The sequence below is a fragment of the Abrus precatorius genome, unplaced genomic scaffold, assembly GCF_003935025.1.
Source record: "Abrus precatorius isolate BTA unplaced genomic scaffold, Abrus_2018 Scaffold10, whole genome shotgun sequence".
Classification (NCBI taxonomy): domain Eukaryota; kingdom Viridiplantae; phylum Streptophyta; class Magnoliopsida; order Fabales; family Fabaceae; genus Abrus; species Abrus precatorius.
Genome location: NW_020874292.1, coordinates 7749126 through 7770612, shown reverse-complemented (window position 1 = coordinate 7770612; position 21487 = coordinate 7749126). Strand labels below are relative to the sequence as shown.

Genomic DNA, 21487 nt, shown 5'->3' with positions numbered 1-21487 from the left:
CTTCGCTTATCTGTGGATAAATATGTTACATGTCATCACACGTGGCACTACACCACTGCTTGTTTTTTTCCCGACCTCTTTATTAATTTTAAATAAACTTACAACTGATAAACTTTTCTTAAATTAACTGTAGTTGTATAATTATCATAAGCCAAACATCAGATTAATTTAACTTTCTTGTTAATTATGCCCAATACAAATAAAGTATCCAGCGCGTGACCCCTCTATGTATCATTATTTGGCTTTAAACATTTTACTTCATCAATTTATAATTTTATATTAAAAAGTATATGACAATGAAGTAATATTGTTTTACTCTATGTTTTATTTAATAATATGCATGCCTGTTTATCATAATTTGATTAATTAATTATTAGAATTATATATTTAATGAATTTAATCTATTATTCAAATAAACATTTTTATATTATCCATCAATTAAAATATATAATTTTTATATTGATTATTTTTTTAACCAATGTAACATTAAAGTAGTTTTTCATTAAAAAAATATAAAATTGAAGACAATTTAATATATTAATATTATTCAATATTATAAATTTAATAAATACACATTATATATAGATTATTATCATGTGTGATGTGGATCGTGTTAGAAAAATTATATTAATTATTATATAAATTAATGATTTTAGTAAATTAATTTAATAAAAGTTTAGTGTTGAATTAACAGAAATGAAATTCTTATTAGATTATTAGATAACAACGCGGGATTTTGGGGATGTATATGTAAAATTTGAAGGGTATTTGTAAGAAAGAAAGAGGAGGGGCGATGAATAAGGGTGGAGAAAATGATCCGAAAAAATAGCGTGGTAATGGAAATAAAATAGTTAATTTATATGTTAGCGTGTGGGTTAATTTGGATGTGCGTTTAAGAATTCAGGGAGAGAATTGTTGTGAGAAGAAATTGGGGAGAGAGAGAGATGGAAGGAGACGGAGTGGGAGCATGCTGGAACGGGATGGCGAGTTGGATAGGGATGAACTTAGCCTCTGCATTCTTCGCCTCTCTGGAGCGATGGTCGTGCATCAATCTCTCCACCGACGACCAAGATGATGGTCACCTCTTCGTCGCTTCCGATTCCTTATCTCCCCGTTCCAACGACGTCGTCAACCTCCCCGTCTGACACTTCCCAGTTCCCATCTCCATTTGTAATTAGATCCACCTTCATTCCTGTTCTTATTCTCTCTCCTCTCTTTTTACATTCTTGTTTCCATGGGAGAGAATTGTGTTGCTGTAAAATCATGGAAATCCAAAAGAACGTTTTCTTTTAGGACAAGATTTTCGTCTACTCAGGTATTGTTTATTAATTCAAACTTCAGTTTTATTTTAACATAATATTTATATTTAATATTACTAACAAATTTTGAAATTGCACTTTTATTTTTATCCAGCTCGTTATTTTATCTTCTCTATTTTGACAAATTATTTCATATTTCTCGAGTTTTAATGCAGAAAAGTAAACTAAATGTTGATTAAAATTGAAAACAATGAACCGATTGGTTTTAATATTCTTTATCAATTTATCATATTTGACTTCGTTAACATGTTAATTAGTTTTAGTAATTGTTATTAAATAATATTCACTTTTGTCTCCCTTTATTTAATAATTAATTTTTAAAATTTAAAAATATAATATTAGTCTTTAATATTAAATATAATTAATTATATTAGTCTTAGTTATTGAACTAATTTAAAAATAGATAATAAAATAATGATTTAGTGTGTTAAATAACATATTTATATTTAAGAGAATATTGGTTGTTATTACCCTCACCGTCATACTATTACTCATCAACTCATTATCAAATAATGTTCATTGTCGTTTTTCTTACCTCTTAACATTTTTAATTACTATGTTGCATTGTCGCATGTTAATTGTGGAAAAAATTAAACTTTTCTCATATTTGTTTATTTAATTCACCATCCACTTTTAAAATGTGAGTTAACAAGTGATTTTTCCTACAAAACGTTACAATTACTAGTTAAAGAGGGAGGTGATTAACATTTTAACGTGATTTTGTCTTATACACTTGCTTAACATGTCAATTTATAACATATTTTAAATATATTCTTAATTTTTAACTAAATTTTATAAAAATATTAAATTAAATGTGGAAATTACTGGATTAAAGTTACATAATTTGTAATAAATTTTAATTAATAATTAAAAAATACGTTAAAAAAATGTTTTAAAAAGTATACATGTTAAAGAAATCAAGGAAGCATATAGATTTGCGAAAAGGGATTAATGGCAGAGATGTAACAAGAACATCTCTGCCTTAATCTAATATAATTGGAAAATACCCTAAATAAGCAATGGGCAGATAAAACAGTTTAACAGTAGAATAAAGCCAATTTACACTAAAAAATGGATGATTGGTTCACATCACTCCCCCCATACACCACCCAACCAGCATTCAACGATTAGCAGAGAATGAAGCTCCAAACATGAAAACCTTCACATAAGTGAATTTGTCAGTGCCTAAAGGTGAAAGAAATCACATCAAGAGCGGTCGAATTAGATGATTTTTGGTTGAGGCCAACAAATAAATAAAATGTTATTAAAAATAATTAAATTTAAAATTAATTTCAATTTTTTGGTTCTTTTTACTAAAATTAATATGCAAATTTTTTAATGATTTTTGTCCGAACTTAGTCTTTTAATGTTTTAATTATTATAATAAAATTTATTTCTTATCTTTCCTTAACATAAGTGATTTTCCTACCATGAGAGATAGAAAATAAAAAAATTAGTAAAAAGACAAATTGCTTGTGCTCTTAAATTTAAAGGTATATTGAATACCTTCTCTAAATTATATTAAAGGATATTTGCGTCTTTTTTAAATAAATCACTAAAATTAATACAATAAAATATGATTTATATTTAATATTATTAACATAATTTAAGATAAAATCTTTAGTTTTTTTATTTAAATAATTGAAGATTTATGACATAATTGATATAAAAAAATAATGTTCAAAAATTAGAAAGTTTAACAATTGTCTAAAATATGAAAATAAAGTTTTATAAAGAATAAATATTTAATATTTTTAATAGCAAAAAAATTATTTAATATTTTTAAATTTCAGATAAAATATAATATTTTGATTGGTGAGTTTTAGAAATATATAAATAAATTTAACACAATTTAACTAACTTAGTTTGCCGTAATTAAAATATTTTTATTTAAATATTTTTAAAAACAAATAAAAATAGTATTTATATATAATTTAAAATTTTATATATACAGAGAGAGAGAACGTCAAATTACTTTAAAAGTGACCCTAACTTGAATTATTTTGCTTAATAAATCTTTATAAATAGTAAATATCATTAATTTAATGATTATATTAATTTATTTAAAATAAATTAAATCTTCAAAAAGTAATACAAATTATTAATTTAGCAATTCAAAGAGAATTACAAAATTTAGCGATTAAACTTAGCTCTGCGTTGCACATCACGACAAAATTCTTAAAACAAAAGGAAGAAATTAGTTTGGACAAGATTATACAAAATTAATTTAAAAAGTAAGTTTCTAAAAATTTTAAATAAAATAATTTATATTTAATATTTTTTTTCAAAAGTATAATGGTATTTAAATCGTTTTAATCAATACCACATACTCAGTCAGTCACACGTTTTAATATTAATTTAGATCACTTTAAAAGTATCATCTATCTCTATTGAAGAAACTATGTTTTATAACTGCATATTTAGGATGGATTCAAATAAAATTAATTGTCATTACTTACCTCAAGTTTTATGTTTTTATTTTTTCTTAATTTAATGTCTCAACTTTTCTTTTAATTGTGTATAACAATTATTGCACTAATTATTTAAACTTGTTTTTCAAATTTGACCTTAGACATTCGGTGAACAATAAATTTTTTCTCCTTCTTTACTCTAAAACAAAATATTTATTATACAATATAAATTTGAATAATAGAAATTGAAATTGTGATTTACAAAGCCAGACGAACACTTGAAATTAGGAAGGTAAGGCAATGTTGTTAAATTTTGTAGGGACCAATGTATTTATTTGGTTTTGGAAAGACAACATTTGTAGGACCAATTTATCCAATTTGAGTGTATTTTTTTCTACATGTCGAATTTAAAAAAATCAATGTCAATAAACAAATGAAAAAAAAATTAAACCAAGTAAAAACACATACTTGATTACACATTTTAGCAAAATGGTATTGGTTATAACTTATAAAATACTAGCTTATTTTTCACTTTAATTTTTATACTTTAAGTTATATATAATTTTGATCTTATAATTTTAACTACTCGCACTTAATAACTCTAGCTTTCTCAATTACTTAAATTAAGTTTTTTATTTAATTTTTTAATAATTAATAAAAGAATGACATATTATTAGTTTATATAAGTTAATAAAGAAAATATATAATATAATTAAACAAAATCTATAAAGAACAATAAAAGTATTTTTTTTTGTTTAATTATTTTTTTATAAACTTATATAATCAATGATATATTATATATTTATTCATTATTGAAAAAACTTAAGATCAAAAACTTAATTTAAAAGTTTAAAAAAATAAATATAAATAATTAAAATCACCTATAAAAGTTTAAAAGAAATGACCAAAAATACAGTTACACCAAAGTCATTTGCAAATATAAGAAGAACATTAAGTATCATAACATCCTACAATGTTATATTATTGTTTTTAAACTATGTATATTTTTTTAAGAAATAGTTTTAGAATATTTTAAACTATGTGTATTCTCTCCATCTTGAGGAAAGTTTTAGAATTAGAAAGCAACTGTTGGATATCAGTTTTGCAATTAGTTATTATATGGTAGTCAACTAAGTCCATTAAGTTAATTTAATCCTTTTTTTTTTTTATGAATAGCAATGAAAAATGTACACATGCTCAGAAATAATATATATATATATATATATAATTTTATATTAGTATAAGTTTAAAAAAATTTATATTTAATTTTAATATTTTATTTAACTTACATCGAGTATGATAAATTCAAAAATAAATAACATATTGACTTATAATATTCAATGATTTGTTTTTTTTACATGAATTTATACATTAAAACTTAATTAAATCAAATCTTTTTTTGAATGCTTTACTAATTTTATGTTCTTTTTCTTTTGTTGACCGAAGGATTAATTAAGTTACCGATTATTTTAACGTACATGACGAAGTTTAATAAATAACTTATATAAAAATATATTTCTTCTACCAATCAATTAATTAACAAAAATATATATTAATGTAATATTCTATCATATTTCATAAGCATGCCGAGACAAGGACTAGTGAAACATGATAGTGCTTTGTAGCATTGAATTACGAGCCAATTCATACGATGTTACCAATCATAGTAAATCCTACTGTATAAGGGAAAAAATGAGAGTTTGTAAACAAATAATTTAAGAATAATTTGGAGACTAGATTTAGGTCATTTTAAATTTTTGTTAAGTGTGTTATTAATGTAACAGTCAAATAGATATCGCAAAATTAACGATTTAGTAGGAATGATGAATAATAAATATATAAAACTGAATTAACCATAGAGATTTTTTACAGAAACTTAATCATACAGGAACTAAAATTATAGAAATGGAAAGCAAAGCAAATTAAAAGTAAATGTAGGAATGTAAATGTGCAGAAACATAAATATACGACTCTTCACAACAATGAATAGTGACCACCGTGAGCCTCCTCGTAGTTGTGTCTAGCGTGATGCAAGGTTTCAATGTGCAGAGATTTTTAGGTGCGGTATCTGGGTGCAAAAATTCATCCTCTGGAAAGTGAAACTTTAGAGTATTTATAGGCAGGAGGATCATCTCTGTTCTCCTTCTTTGACGGGCACTTCTTAGTAAACTGTCTTCAACTACTGATGCTCATTGTCCACGATTGCTTGTGATCGTGTTGTCAGTTGGAGCTTCTTCTATAACTGTTATCATTCACGATCTTTCTTCATGTTGTTGAACCTTCATCTGGTAGTAACTGCTGGTATCTATTAGTAACCGCTTTTGAACCTTGCAATAGCTTTTGAGTCCTATCAGGACTTTTGTTTTCTATCTTTCGAGCAGTTCTAGGAGAAATCTAAGAGGCTCATTTAGCATTATAGCTTTAGAATAATTTTTCCTTAATTTCTCTTTTCGACTAATTCTGGGGTCTGAGAGCTCGTCTTGGCCTTGTGGACTTAGAGTATTTTCTCTACTCATTCTTGTTTTTCGAGCAATTCTAGAGGTGATCTGGGGGGGACTCAGTCAGGTTTGTGGACTTAGAATATTTTTTAACTACTTCCTATTTTCGACACATTATCGGCGTCAGGTGCTTGAAAACTCTTTTAAAAATTCCTTGAAATACCTCCAATTTTGTGGTCTTAGAATAGTTTTTTGTCAGTCATTCTTTCGACCACTTTATGAGTGTAAGGGACTTTGGAAAACTCTTAAAAAACTCCTCGAAAAGACATTCAATCTTGTTTCAAGCAATTTTAGTTATTCTTAATCCAGGGGCTAGAAAAATCTTAAAAAATTTCTCAGAAAGAACCTTCAGTCTCGTGAACTTGAAATAATTTTTTACTACTCTCCTGTCTTTTGAGTAATTTTGGGTGTCAGGGCTTCAAAATTCCTCCAAAAACTCTTCAAAAGGCCTCTCGTATTATGGACTTAGAATATTGAGGACTCTCTTTGTGATTCCTCAAAAATTGTCATTTCCAATATGCAAAGACGCTTTTTTAGACCTCAAACTTCTTTGAAGAGTAGATAATTCAATATGATTTTATAACTTAAAAATTTTCCTTACTCCAAATACCTGTCAAAAATATCGACTTCTCCATTTATATATGTGAAGGAGAAACTAAGAATAATACCCACAATAACTAAATCAAATACTTGGTATCTTTGTTTTCTATTTTTAAAAGAGTTTTCAATTTTTTTTTCTAAATATAGTATAAATTTATATATTTTTCAATATATGTATCTAAAAATTACACTTAAAAATATAAAAGAAAATTACATAAAGTTGTCTTATTTTAAATATACAAACAACATTTTCCATACTCACTCTACGCAGTAAATCCAAAGCACTTGATAAAAGTAATTAAACAATTAATTAACTATAATCATGATGTACAGTGTGGAAAACGCAGACTATTGTTACATGTTTCTTTGTCGGGTGTGTGTATATTTTTATCAAAACATATCCCTCTGCTAAGTTAATACAAAGTTATGCTTTTTGTCCTTTCCTCATGGATTAACACAACTTTTAGCATTTGATTCTCTGCACCTATGCTCTTTGGTGGGTAACACTGTGTAGTAGCTTGGTTGGCCTAATCTCAAAAGGCTAAACTGTCACACACAAAGAAATTAAAAAAAATTAGACAAACAGGATTTCCAATACCCAGCCCATAAACTTGAAGATACAAGCCGGTTTATTAATGTTGCAACAAAGCCTTTGAAGTTAATCATTTATTCTTGTTTTCCCTGGTTGTGTCATTGATTCGATTCCTTTCTAGAGTCTATTATTTTCTCATAATAATGTTCACTTCCATGTGATTTTGATTTGGTTTGCCTATTTATGCTTTATGGGTTCTCCATAGAGCTTCACTGATCATCTTTTGTTTCTTCTACATAGTTTTGCTTTGTAAATGTTTTAAGACACTTTTCTTCAATGATCGAGCATATCATGTTTTAGGTGCCTATTTTCCCTTTTTAAAGTATTGTTCAGGACAACTATGGACGGTACAGAGTGTTCCAACATTAGAAAAGGCATTTTTCTGAAGGAAATTGATATAATTGATTGAATAGGTTATTTAAATGGTTAAACCAAGACACAAAATAAATATTCTTCCAAATAATGCTCCTATATAAGTAGTTTTTAATGCCTCTTTCTCTCTCTCTCTCTCTCTCTCTCTCTCTCTCACTCACTGATTTTTCCCTTTTGCAAGTTGCCCTTTTCTATCATGATATTCTTCACCGCCCTGCTGCTGTGGGTTTAATCACTTAAAATAAGAATATGCATCAGTGTTATTAAAAGAATGTGTACTTTTAATCATTAAAATTTATGTTCAACATTAAGTTATCAATTGTTATTGAGTTAGAAATACATGCAATCTAAGAGGTAAATAAGTGGTATAGTTATTAAGTTTATTTTTAATACCCTGTAAGTATAAATATTTGTACACTCTCAATTAAATAGAAATAATTTTGTATATTATTTTTAAATAGTCATTGCAAAAATCAATAATTTTTAATAATGTAATAATCTATAATTAAACGATAGTATAATAAAATAGTATCACCTTTTTCTGACTGAAATATAATGTTGTTGAACTTATATCTTCATCTTATTTGTCAACGTAACAATTCAAAATTGGCAAGATTTAAAATTGAAGGATGAATTACAATATAGAGGACTAAAAAAGGAATATTGAAATCTTGAGAACTAAAATACATGATCGATGCAACATTAAGGGCTATTTTATGAGTTTACTCTTTCATGTGGCTATCACATATTCTGTTTTTCCAATGACAAAATGGATTGCTTTTTAAATAGCAAATGGCATTATAGAAAGGACAGAATCGAGTATTAGAATACGTGGGAGGCAATATTGCATCAGCATAATGTGCCCATGTTCATGAATCGCTATCTAATTGTACAGGTAAATTTGCATTAGTCTCCTTTTTGGCTAGTCACAACGTTAGTGTCATTACGTGATTTGAATGCTTATTAAACTAAAGATGATCACTCATTGCATGAAAATAGGGAACTGGAAAGATACATTTGCTTGAAAGGACTTGTACTGATTCTCCAGCCACAAAGGAAAGCAACACAGAATTGAGTGAGCATAGACCTCAAATGAGTGAGCAATCAAATACCCCATAAAGCCTTATATTTTGAGCGCAGGACAAACCATCGCGTTTATTAAACTGTTTTGTGACAAAGAACAAAGGTACCCATCAGTCATTTCGAAATCTAATTGGCTATAACTTTTTTGATTTATTCCCCTCAAGTCCCTTTACAAAAGTAGATGACATATTAATTCAACTTTCATCGTGGTGTTGCTAGAGACTAACATTGATGTTTTTGTACCCTTTCACTTGAAGGATTGAGTCTCCCTTAACCAAAAATATCGGAAAAAAAAAAAGGTTTTCTTAATGACCAAGGTTCCAATTTATTTAAATTTTGATATATAATTAAAGTTAAAATTCATTTATATATATAAAAAATTTAAACGCACATACTATTTAATAATTTTTTATAAAATATAAACAGTTAATCCAATATTTAAATTATCCTATCTTTCTAATCATGTATTAATAATTTACATAATTTAAATATTTATAAATATTTTATTTAACAATGAATATTTATTTATATTTTAAAAGTTGAAATGAAATGATATAATAAATTATTTAATTTCTTTTAAAAAATTATAAAATTATTTTAATTAATAAGAACTTCCAATCCAACAATTAAATTGATTAATCTCACATTTAATTAAAAAAATATTAAATGGTACAAGTACATAAATTTAACACATCAAATGGATTCTAACTCATGACTACTCAAATTATTTTCAGTCATATATTATATATTGAAATGTGTGGCACAATATAAAACCTGATCATGAGTAAACTAAAGAGTCACCAAAAAGAGCGACCATACAAAGAACTTTTGTTTACTAGTATTTCGATCAACCAAAGGCCAAGCCAACAAAATTTTACTTACATAAGCAAGTTACAAATTTACATATCTGCCAACAACAAAATGGAAATAGTATTGTATCAAATTGGAAAGGATAAGATAGCTGTAACTGAAATAATCAAAGGTGATGTCAGCCTAAAATTGAGACTATATTGGGAATGTTTGTTAGTAATAATAATTGTCAGCACTGCAACAGTTGCCAAAGACTCTGACACTGAGCTAAACTTGGAGCCACTAAACAGAATGGAAGCAGATAAATTGGTTGTTTGTACTGTTTGTATCATTGGAGCAACAGGCAGCTAAAAGCACCTATTCAAACAGAAATGACCGCCACACACATCCTCACCACACTTGCAAGTTTTAACGTGAGGCATAAGAGGCCCTACCATGAGATGGACAAGAAAATTGGCAGACAAAGAGATTCATTTAGTTAGTCCTGCCAATAATAAAATCATCAACGCCTTCAGCATTTTGATCAAAGAGAACTCCAATCACCAGCTCTTGAATTTCCTCCTCTCATTTCAGCAAACAAGAGGGTTTACACAGGTACCACAGACCCACAACATATCCAAATAATATCTCATAGGCCCCCTTCCAAGTTCTAACACATGGCTTTGCATCTCTTTTAGGGGCCAGCAGATTCTTGTGTAACAAAAGGCAATTTAGAAAGGGTACCAAGACAAGCTCAAACTTGGCCACTTGCTAATATCCAGCATGGTTGCATTAGAACCACAATAGTGCCACCAATTGTTAAGCTCGACCGGGCAATATAAATCCCCTGATATTTGAAAGGAGACCCTCCAAAAGCCAAAGTCATGACTCATCAAAACTGCAAATGCACGTTTAAGGTTTATACTTCAACTTGATTTGTTCCAAAGTCACTCTTGAATCTCCATGAGCATGAAATTTTCCAAGGACATGTCTAAGAAAAGTAATGAATCTTGACCACATTCTTCAACCTAGGAAAAGTCACTTCATTTCAAACGGGTATAGGTAACCCATAATTGTGGAATGATTTAATCCTACCATCCCAACCTGCAGTGACAATGACCATACCCCATGCATGGGCAGAGGAGGTACTCTTACAAGAAGATTTCAAAAACTTGTATTCAGATTTATGGATCATTGATGTTTTAGATTTGGAGCTTGAAATAGGAAGTTTTTCCTCAGGCCATGTTGCAGATCCCTTAGGAAAAGACCCCAAGAAAAACTCTTGACTCAGAGAGAATGAAGTAGGTGGATTGAGATGTATAACTTGGGGTGATTTTTTATCCAAGACATCCAATTGATGTTCATTTTCAGGATTTAGAGATTTCAAACCATGCCAAGGTACTGCAACAGATGCATTTGAGAAAAACTGCTCGCAAGACCTAATCTTCCTAGCTTTCATGGGATTAGACTGTTCCTCACTAATATTCCATAGATATACATTAGAGTCTTTACATGCTGATAAAATATGTTTCCCATCAGAAGTAAAGGATGCACACAATGGACTCCCCGTGCTAAGGCCTAAAGCCAAAACATAAAGAACTTTAGTAACAGAACGTATAATGACATAAAATCCAAATAAGAGACTATTAAACCAACAATAAGAATAATAATTAAGCCTAATCAAGCTCCAAGCTAACATCTGTGTTGTCAGAATTAAGCATGCCAACAAAAAAGCCAGAACAAATCCAATAGAAAAATAACCTATTAAATCATATAGGAATCACAGTTGTACAGATCTGTTGGGAAGAGTACAAAGTTATTAATAAAGTTAGAGGAGTTAGTAAAAAAAAAAACATACTTTTGTATTTGCCAATCACATGAAGCCCGTCAAGGATTCTGACTTTTGAATCAGCACAGGTAACCATAACTTTGTTGGAATCTTGTGGAAGAAACTGAAATCAATAACTTATAATCAGTTTATCACAAAAAATAAACTTATAAATAAGAACACAAAATACATGAGAAAAAGCCAAAAACAACTCACTTAGCAAAAGCAGCAAAAGTGAAAACCGTACCTGAAAGCCAGTTATCCCTCTGCCAGTAAGTTTCTTTTTACCAATTAAGCATAGTTGGGTATCTAACTGCAAGCGATTTTCTGGTTCAGGCAAAAATGAAAACCAACAGAGTTAAGAGCCTAGCTCAAGTCTTATGTGATGTAGCAAGGCTAATGGCAGACATAACATTCCAATCATAGCTTGATTAAAATGACAGAATCTTGTTATTTCCTCATCAAAATCATTACTTCATTAACATAAACTTAATATCCTGTCAATTAACAACTATATTTCAATAGCACGAAAAAATCAAACGTTTGTGAAATTAATTGAGCGGAAGAATTTTTAATATCAGTTTTATGGCAAGTGTAACATTAACTAAATAACTATATTTACGTAGATTGATACTTATAAGCCAGCCCAATCAGGAAATCTATTATTCATAAAATTAGTGCAAGAAAGCCACTGTCTTAATGGTCAAGTTAAAATTCTGGTATAACAAATTTAGAAAGATGTAATTACGATAGCCATCATTTGAACCCATTCAGAAAATTACCCTTCTCACGAAAACAAATTCAGAAATCAAAGCATTTGCGGGATGTAGATCCACCAAGCCACATTATAGCATTCACTAACCACACACAGTAACAACCAAAACCCAAATCCCATGCAATCATATTATTAGATATACCAAATGACACATAACTGGTTTAACTAGAGGAAAACAAAATATTAAGACATCCATGAAAAAGATGATACCTGATACATTATAAAACCGACAATAGCCAGCCAAGGAGCCAATTATCCCTCCCTGTATACAGAACACAATCATCTAAAATAATTTCCTATATAGTCTGTTTCTATAGAATTTGAAATTGGTGTAACAAAAAAGAAAAGTTACCTGCCCATCAGGTCGATAACATACTGCAGTAACTATATCTTTAATGTCAGTCCAATCAACAACATGACAATCAGGAATTTCCCAGATGCGCACTTTTCCATCTATAGATCCACTAATGAAATAATTATCATCCATAGGATTGAATTGTATGCATGTCACTACACAACATTATCAAACATAAACAAATTGTGAGATAATTTGTGATGATAAATACAAATTAGGATAACATCTCAAGAAACTTGAAAAGAAGAGAAATGCAGCAAGGCGCACCATAATTACTGTGTGAGAAAACTTTCAAGCAATGGTCGTGATTCACGTTCCATAATCTGACAGTTTTGTCAACTGAAGAAGACAGAAGATACTGCATTAAGAAGAAACAAGTCAATATCCCTAAAATTCATCAACACCAAAGTGAATGCTTAGTTCATTAAATAACTGAATTAATGACATTCACTCACATTATTCTTTGACCAAGAGAGATCCAAAACTTCACCTCTATGCCCACAAAACTCATGCAATGGTTTCTCCAACAACCGGAAGATTTTAGGGGGGAAAACAACACAAGCTGAATCTGATGTTTTTTTCAGACTCTTCAGTTTGCTAATTTTTTCCTTATCCATAAACAGGGGTGTCAATTCAGAGAGATTATTCACTGTAAAGTAAATGCAGGATGGATCAATTTCTGGAATGTCAATTTCATTACATCTATCCTCCTCAACCACTTGCCACAAGCGCACAACCCCATCTTCACCACCGCTCGCAAGATACTGCCCATCAGGACTGAATTTCATGGTCAAAATTGAACCTTCATGCGCTTGGATATCTTGCCTCATGTAAAGAGCCGAAAGTTCTTTCATATGCTTCCTAGACTGACGGACCTTAACTTTCTGAAGCCTAGACCCTGACATTGCTCCACTGCCTTCACTTCTCCCATTATCACCTTCCCCTTGCCTATCAATCATGCACGTCATCGACCGCAATCTTCTGAACCAACCTTTTCTATCCCTATTCGTCCTCCTGGCAAAAGCATCAACATCCTTCTCCCTATCCTCTCTACCTTGGAAACAAGGAGACACCCCAGAGGCATTCTCAGAATCCTCAGGTTCCCGCGCAACCACGAACTGATCTGAATCCAGATCTCTTCCATCATTCATCTTCCTACACTGTTTCCCCTCCTGATCCACATTACCCTCCAAATCCCCATCTTGACACGGCAAGTCATCCACTGAACCCTCCTCTGAAGAATTCCCACTATGCCAACAAGACATTGACCGGCTTGAACAAAACTGCTCTTCAAAAACAGAAGTTCGGGTCACAGCACCACTAGCATCTTCTAGTTTAACTCTATCCATCAACTCTTCACACTCAACACTACACGCATCCACTGAATTTTCAAGGGCAATCCAATCCATACTCAGTCCCATCCTCTCCATAAACTTGCTCCTACGCTCTCTCACACTCCTCGGGCTCCGAACCCACACTTCATAATCAAAACCCTTGGATACCCCTTCATCATCAGTAATGGACCCAACATCCTCTTGAGCATCAAAAAACCGACATTCTTCGTCTCCACTGAAGCTACCCATGATTCTTCTAGTTCAACCCATGAAACCTCCCTCAAAGAAGCAACATTTTAAGCCCTGGGAAAGTCTCAAAATCCAAATTTTTTTCTCTACAGACGAAGCCACCCGGATCATGAAACTACACATTAAAATATACCCAAAAAAAAAAAGGCAGCACAGAAACCAATATTAGCCAATAGTATAAACATTTCACTAAACCACACAACAAGGATAATAATAATTTAATAAGAACAAAACAGACACCGAGAGATCCAACATAGATCCCAATCCATACCCATTTAATCTGGTCTTAAAAACGGAACAAGCATTCCACAATTGAGAATGTAAAATATAAACCGCCATAAAAAAAAACCACAAAATAAGAAAAATAAATAAACATAAAACCAGAAAAATTCAAAATGAACCGACATAGAAGAAAAAAGAAAAAAAAAGGTGTGTGGAAAGCACATAAAAACCAGTGAAGACAAAACGAATCAACAGAGAGAGGAAGTATTGGAAGGAGAGAACTTTAGAAGGAACAACGAAGTATATGCTTACATGGGGTGTGTTGATGATCTGAAGAAGATTGTATATCGAAAGTTGAAGAGTGGGTGCAGAAGGAAGCAGCACCCAAGTGTTGGAACCAGAGGAAGGAGAGAACAGAATGAGCAAAACCGAAAATACAAAGAGGAATATATATGTGCGTGAATGTGTTGAGTGAAAAAAAGAGAAAAAAACCCGTTTTCAATGTATAATAAAAAATGAAAAAGAAGTGGTAAAGGGTAAAACAGGAAAAGAGAAGAGATTCATCGATATTGGTGATAGTTACGGCCCAAGAAACGAGATTTGGAGAAACACTGCGCAGAGAGGGGTGTTTTGTGTGTGCGCAACACATCCTCTCTCTCTCTCTCTCTCTCTCTCTCTCTCTCTCTCTCTCTGTGTCTTGTTCTTGTGCTAATGTAATTCTCAAAATTTTAAATAAAAAAATAAAAATTCAAAATGACAATACGTGTAGCTTTTATAACTCTCTGACCCCGTAGTTAATACTCACTATATATTTTTAAATTATTTAATATGAAATTTAATTATTGGTTTTGTGAAAGCTTTAAATTTAAATTCCAATAAAATCTAATTTTGATTGAGAAATGTTAATTATACAACAATTTTGTATAATTTTTTTTCCTAAAATCTGGTTTTGATTGTGAAAAGTATAACGTATCGTTAACATGGTTTACATGTGACTGTATATTCTTCCTATGTGATGTTGCATTTGAGGAAAGAAAATCTTCTTTTCCCTCTTCTTAGTGTGTTACACAATCTATTCTAATTCACTTTTCGATAATATCTATAATTCGAACAAAATAGTTATTAAAATATATTTAACGTTAAAAAATATGAGTTTTATTAAAAATATGAACTCACTTTCTACTAACACGACTCATAAGAAACACATCTAATTATAAAAAAATGAGTTCACTTTCTGTTTTGTATTGTTAATGGAGTCGTTAAGTAAATGTGCCATGTCAATCATTAAAGTTAGAATTTTGAAGAACGTTCGCGAAATTAATTTTCATTAATTTATCAGATGCATATAAAGGCTGGGTGTTCTAATCTACTGCACTTAATTATAGTAATAAAAAAGTACCCTACTAATTAAGTTGGATTAGAAACAAATATACCATAATTTACTCTAACACTATAAATTTAAATATTTAGGGTCGAACAAGAAAAATTTTAAGATTTATTTTTCTTTAAAAGGTTACTTTTTATTAAGTATTTCATATTTTGTATTTTTTATTGATCTCAAATATTAATATCTAATTTAGTTAGTATCATTTTTAAAAAATTTAAAAAAAATTCTTATAAGTTTTATTTTTATTTAAATGTTTTATTGTTTTTATTTATTCATGCTTAATATAATTAAATCTTATCATCAATAATAAAGATATTTATTAGTACGTGATTTTATTGTTATTTCATTTATTTTGAAATTTTCTTAAATTTGGAAAAACTCGAAAATTATACAGAAAATTTATTAGTATGGTCCTAAAGAGTAAAGATGCAGGAAGTGAGCAATTAGTATGGTCTGAAATGCGAAAACTTATCCGCACAATTTTAAGAAAATGTAATCACGTCATTTGCTTACAATTTAACTAAAACATACTTTTAAGAAAACACCATCCTTTACAGTTGATTTTAAACAATTAAAATTTTTCAAAACATTTATTATATATAAAATATATTAAACGTTTATATTTGATTAAAATTATTATAAGATTGATCAGAGAATCAATGTCAATAAAATCGTGTTTTTAATCTATTGATTTCAACTGTGACAATTACCTACACCTTGACATCAATGACTCAGGGTCAACTGTGTCATATTCAGTTCAAACTTAAGGTAGACGTATTTTTCAGAATACTAATTTATGAATGTAGTAGTTATTTAGTGCCAACTTATAGTGCTCACACATGTGTTACTGAGTCAAATTTAGATGTGATTTAAAGGTATAATAAAAAACGTTGAAGCAAATGCCCAAAACTTGCATGGACTGTAACACATATCCCATTATTTTTGACCCGTAAACTCTTAAAAAGCACCCACTGGAAAGGGATCCACACTGTTCTACGGTTGAATTGATCCAAAAAAGTGTATTATTGATTATTATTTATGGAGAGAATGAACGACCGTGGATGAGGAATTAGTCAACGGTCAGATACGACCCATAAATTGTTGTTATTCTCTTTATAATTGAGAGGCACTGTTCAAGCCACCATCGTTTCCTTGTCACCCCTTTTCCCCAGCTCATCTAACCTTGTACTTAGCAGGGCAAGGGCAAGGGCAAGGGCAAGGGCAAGGGCAAGGTTCTTCTATGCCCAGAATACCCTTTACTCTATCTTACCACCCATTACAGTGTATTCAACTCATGAAATGATTCACATAGATACACTATATTTCCTTTACATGTTCTCCAACATCCACACCATTGTTTGAGTCATTGTAATGGTTGTTGAGAAGTATATCTCAATCATGTTATGTACAACGCCAATGGGACCTGACTTTTAAAATGCAGCAAGTTCTTAACTAATTTCTAATTGCCTGTATAATAATATGATTAGTATCGTTGTTTTCTGTTTGCTGTTCCCAAGAAAATAATATTGTGTTGGTATTCACTTGGATGTATGTGGGAGCGATATAATGAATGAAGATTGGGCAACATCTCTTCAATTGGAATTAATATATGTCGCACGAGCAAAAGAATATGTATTTATGATTATGTTGTATTTTATGTTATGGTTGTTCTTGGAATACATGTAAATGTAAATATATTTTTACCCATTTCCTTAATGTATTATTTTTTTGTTGTTTAAATTATCAACTGCTTTTATTTTTATATTTTATAATGTTGGAGATCCCGTGAAAACCTGTGAAATTTTGAAGAAAGAGAGTGAGAGAAAAGTACTGTCTCAAGACAAAAAAACGAGAACATAAGTTAAGAACACAGGGACACTCGGGTCCTCGTATAACATAGGTGTCACTCCGATTTAAAAGATCAAAAGGTAGTCAAATAATAATTTAAAATCATCCTTCAATGAAAACTCCAAATGATTGTTACAAAAACTAGATAGATAGAAATTAAATAATAAGGTATGAAATTCTTCAACATTATACATTTCCTTTGTTTGATTTGAGTAAAACTGAGACTTTAAATGTTTTTATTTCAATAAGTCCTAAAACACGGAAATATTTCAATATTCACTCCATGAAAAACGCATAAAAACTGCTATAATTTTTTTTATTTAATTGTTTTAACAATAACAAAAATAATAAAATAATTTTATATTAAGATAAATAATATATAATAAAAATTTTAATTTTAAGTTAAATTTGTTATTTTAATCATCGTGAATTTATTTTTATATTTTATTATTCATTTACTCGTTTTCTCAATTTCCATTTATTTGAATAATACTTTATTCTTTTTTTTTATTGATATTCTTCTTATTTTATTTCTCTATTTTATTCATCATCTAAACAGCGCATTAGTTGTTAAAAATATAATGGTTAGTAAATAATTTAAAAACTTTTTTTTATAAGGGACGTTAGTTCCTTTGTTGAAATGCAATTGTATGTAATACATTTGTTTGTATGACCTATTAAATAATTGATAACATATCATAAATTTTCATTTAATAAAAACAAGATTTAAAAATATATATTTTAGTCAAGTTAACTCCAATATTTAAAAATATTTAAATTGATATTGATATTTTTACAAGACTAACTTGATTAAAAAAAAGAAACTTGAGAATGAAATTTACATACATCATTTCAACTAACTAATGGTCTATAAAAAACATTTTGTTAAATTAAATATAAATATTTATGTAGAGGAATTAATCTTTCTAAAAAAATTAAAAAATGTTTAATAACTTTATTTTTTCAATGACCAATATCAACCTAACAAAATTCTTATAAGATTGATGATTTAAATATTCTTTACTTTTTATACTAAAATATTTTGATTTATTAAATATTTTCAGTCTTCACCGGTATATCTCTTCCTGTGTGTAGTATAAGTTATTGTAGAAATGCATATTACTAAATCTAAGTTTAATTGCAATTTTTTTTCTTTCAATTACTGTGTTTATTCAAATTTAGTCATTTAATTTTTCATTCTGCAATTTTAGTTCATTTAATTTATTAATTTGATAAATTTTATCATTTTATTAAGTTATCATCTAATTTTTAATTAATGAAATTGTATGTCTTGTTATTCCTTTTTTTAAGACTTTAGTTTATTATTATTATTAGTAAATTATTTTCCTCCTCCTCTCTCTCTCTCGCTAAACTTTGCTATTGATTTATAGATTTCTTCTTCTTCTCACCCTTATTAGAACTCTACCATATCTTCTTCTTCAAATTCTACATCCCTTAATTTTTTGTGGTGTAGATCTATTTTAGCTTTGTCATGAAGTGAATCTGACTTTTCTTTCACACTCTCGAATTCTTCTTTTTTTTATATTTCCTAAATAAATGTTGAAGACCCAATGGCAAAAGCTAGACTTATCTTTCAAGAATTGGTTAATTCTATTACATATGCTCTTGCCAAAGGGTAAGTGTCCTATGATTTTCACTTTGTTCACTTGCACATCACTATTGCAATAAAAGTAGCTTTCTTTTGTGAGAGGAATGAACTTCGATATAGAGGCACCAATAGAAATAGTGCTTGTCTATTGAGTCACCACGAACGTGGTGTCCAACAAGAGAACTCTATTAATACTCATTTCCTCTTTTAAAATAAGTCAAAATTTCATTACAAACTTATATAAGTAGGTGCACCTTCTTTAAAAAAAAAAAAAAAACGCTCAAATTCATACTCAAAGTTTTTATATTTAAGGACGAAGAGGAGAGGTGAGAAGAGGTAACTTAGAAGAAAATCAAAATAATTACGAAAAAGAGGACTAGAGCGATGTAGTGGCAAGAGAGAGAGAAAAAAGAGAAAGATTGTATAATTTTGTTAAAAGTTAGATGATAACTTAATGGAATGATAATATTTTGCTGAATTAAGAACATAAATAGACTAAAACTATGTAATTAAACACTAAGGAATTAAAATAAAATAAACACGATAGTTGGATAACTCAAAATTAAGCCTTAAATGTATTATATTTAATTATTTTGTGTATTAAATTTTATTAACTAACCATTGAATTGATAATATTTTTAAATAAATAATTTTTTTTAGATTGCATAAATTTAAAATGCATTTAATACTTTGTCAAATTATTTTATGTTGACGTATAATACACATTTTACAATACAAGTAAATGAGAATTATAAAAAAATTAATTATAATTTTGGACTTTTAAATATAAATATATATATATATATATAATCATTGAAAATAATATTATATAATTGAACAATTAAATTTATTGGTTTATATTCTATTAAATGCCGTTAAACTAAAGGAGTGTCCAAATTTTCCCTAAAAAAATAAGTACATATCAGATATATAAAAGATGTATTTATTGAAAGAGTTATTTTCATGAAAAAATTAAGTTATATTTATAAATAGATGAAGATTAAATGTTACTTTTTTTATATTTTAGAAATTATATTATATTTATTTGATTATCATTTTAATTAATAAATATTTTTTATTTTACTGATGTGTGTTTTGAATAATTTATTTTCAAACAAAAAAATAAAGCAAGAATGATGTAATAAGATATTAAATAATTGTCCATAAAAAATAAAATATGAAAATATAATTTTATGAAGAATTTTATACGTGAAAAAGGGAACACTAATAGTTTTAGGCGAAAAAGGCGTTCGAATGATAATAGTCGGCAGAAGCTTTTAGGTTATCTATAATTTATTATATATTGGTGCTAATTGAAGTGAGATTAGGGAGGAAGGGGCGTGCTTGTCTCCTTTAGGACCGTACAAACCCTAGAAAGTCAAAAAAAGATGCCATCCACTGCTTCCAATTAATCCAACAAGTTACTTTCATTTGCTCATTAACTCTTTTATTATTGTTCTCTATAAGCCCTACATTAGAGTTAATCTAGTAGCTACCCATCAATATAACTTCAAAGTGTTTGGTATCTGTCTTATTATGCTTGATTAAATGTAAGAGCAAGTCTAATTATGATAAAGCTTTAGAATGAGTATTGAAAAAGTGAGATTATTCATATTTTTTTAATGGGCACCCTAGCACCAAAACCAACAAAGAAAACGCTAATGATTCAATGTTTCAACTTTTTAATTCCTAATTTTTAGGTGGTATAGTGAATTGTACACTGCATTATCGACATGCCGACAACTTTTTCATGCAATGTAGAAAGATGCATACAAAAAGTTAGCTTTACCTTTGGTAATAATTAATTTAACATAATTGCTCCTAATTCTTGAGAAACTCATATCATGTTTGGATTATACTTGTTAAAGTAAAGCGTGACTCAAGGAAAAAATAAATACATTTTTTTCATCTGTTTAATTCCTGGTTTGAATTTAAGTCCAATTTAATTATATTTGTTTCAAACTTAATTTTTAGGAAATAGTACCATTCAACATCATTCTGTATGTATATTTTGATCTTTGAAATTTCAAAATTGTGTTATATTGATTCCTGATTTTTATTTTTATTTTATTTCTCAGCCAAATTTTACTTTATGTGTTTATAAGAGATATATATCATGATTCTAATAAAAGTTACATCTTCCATGCTTGCTTAGTCTTTTTAGAGAATTAGTTTACTTGTAACACAAACAATTTTTTTATTTAAATTTATTAAAT

The 21487-nt window shown here is 28.8% G+C and overlaps 1 protein-coding gene across 1 annotated transcript; it reads right to left on the bottom strand.

The window, feature by feature from the left end:
* Positions 1-9575: 9575 nt before the first annotated feature.
* Positions 9576-14896, bottom strand: LOC113874474 (WD repeat-containing protein 44-like). Its single transcript, XM_027512699.1, has 8 exons — positions 14740-14896; positions 13078-14320; positions 12890-12980; positions 12620-12777; positions 12478-12529; positions 11740-11819; positions 11523-11616; positions 9576-11242 (listed from the first exon to the last, which is right to left on the bottom strand). Exons 2-8 carry the CDS (start codon positions 14203-14205, stop codon positions 10713-10715), a joined length of 2133 nt encoding a protein of 710 aa, XP_027368500.1. The 5' UTR covers positions 14206-14320; positions 14740-14896; the 3' UTR covers positions 9576-10712.
* Between the last annotated feature and the right edge of the window lie 6591 nt (positions 14897-21487).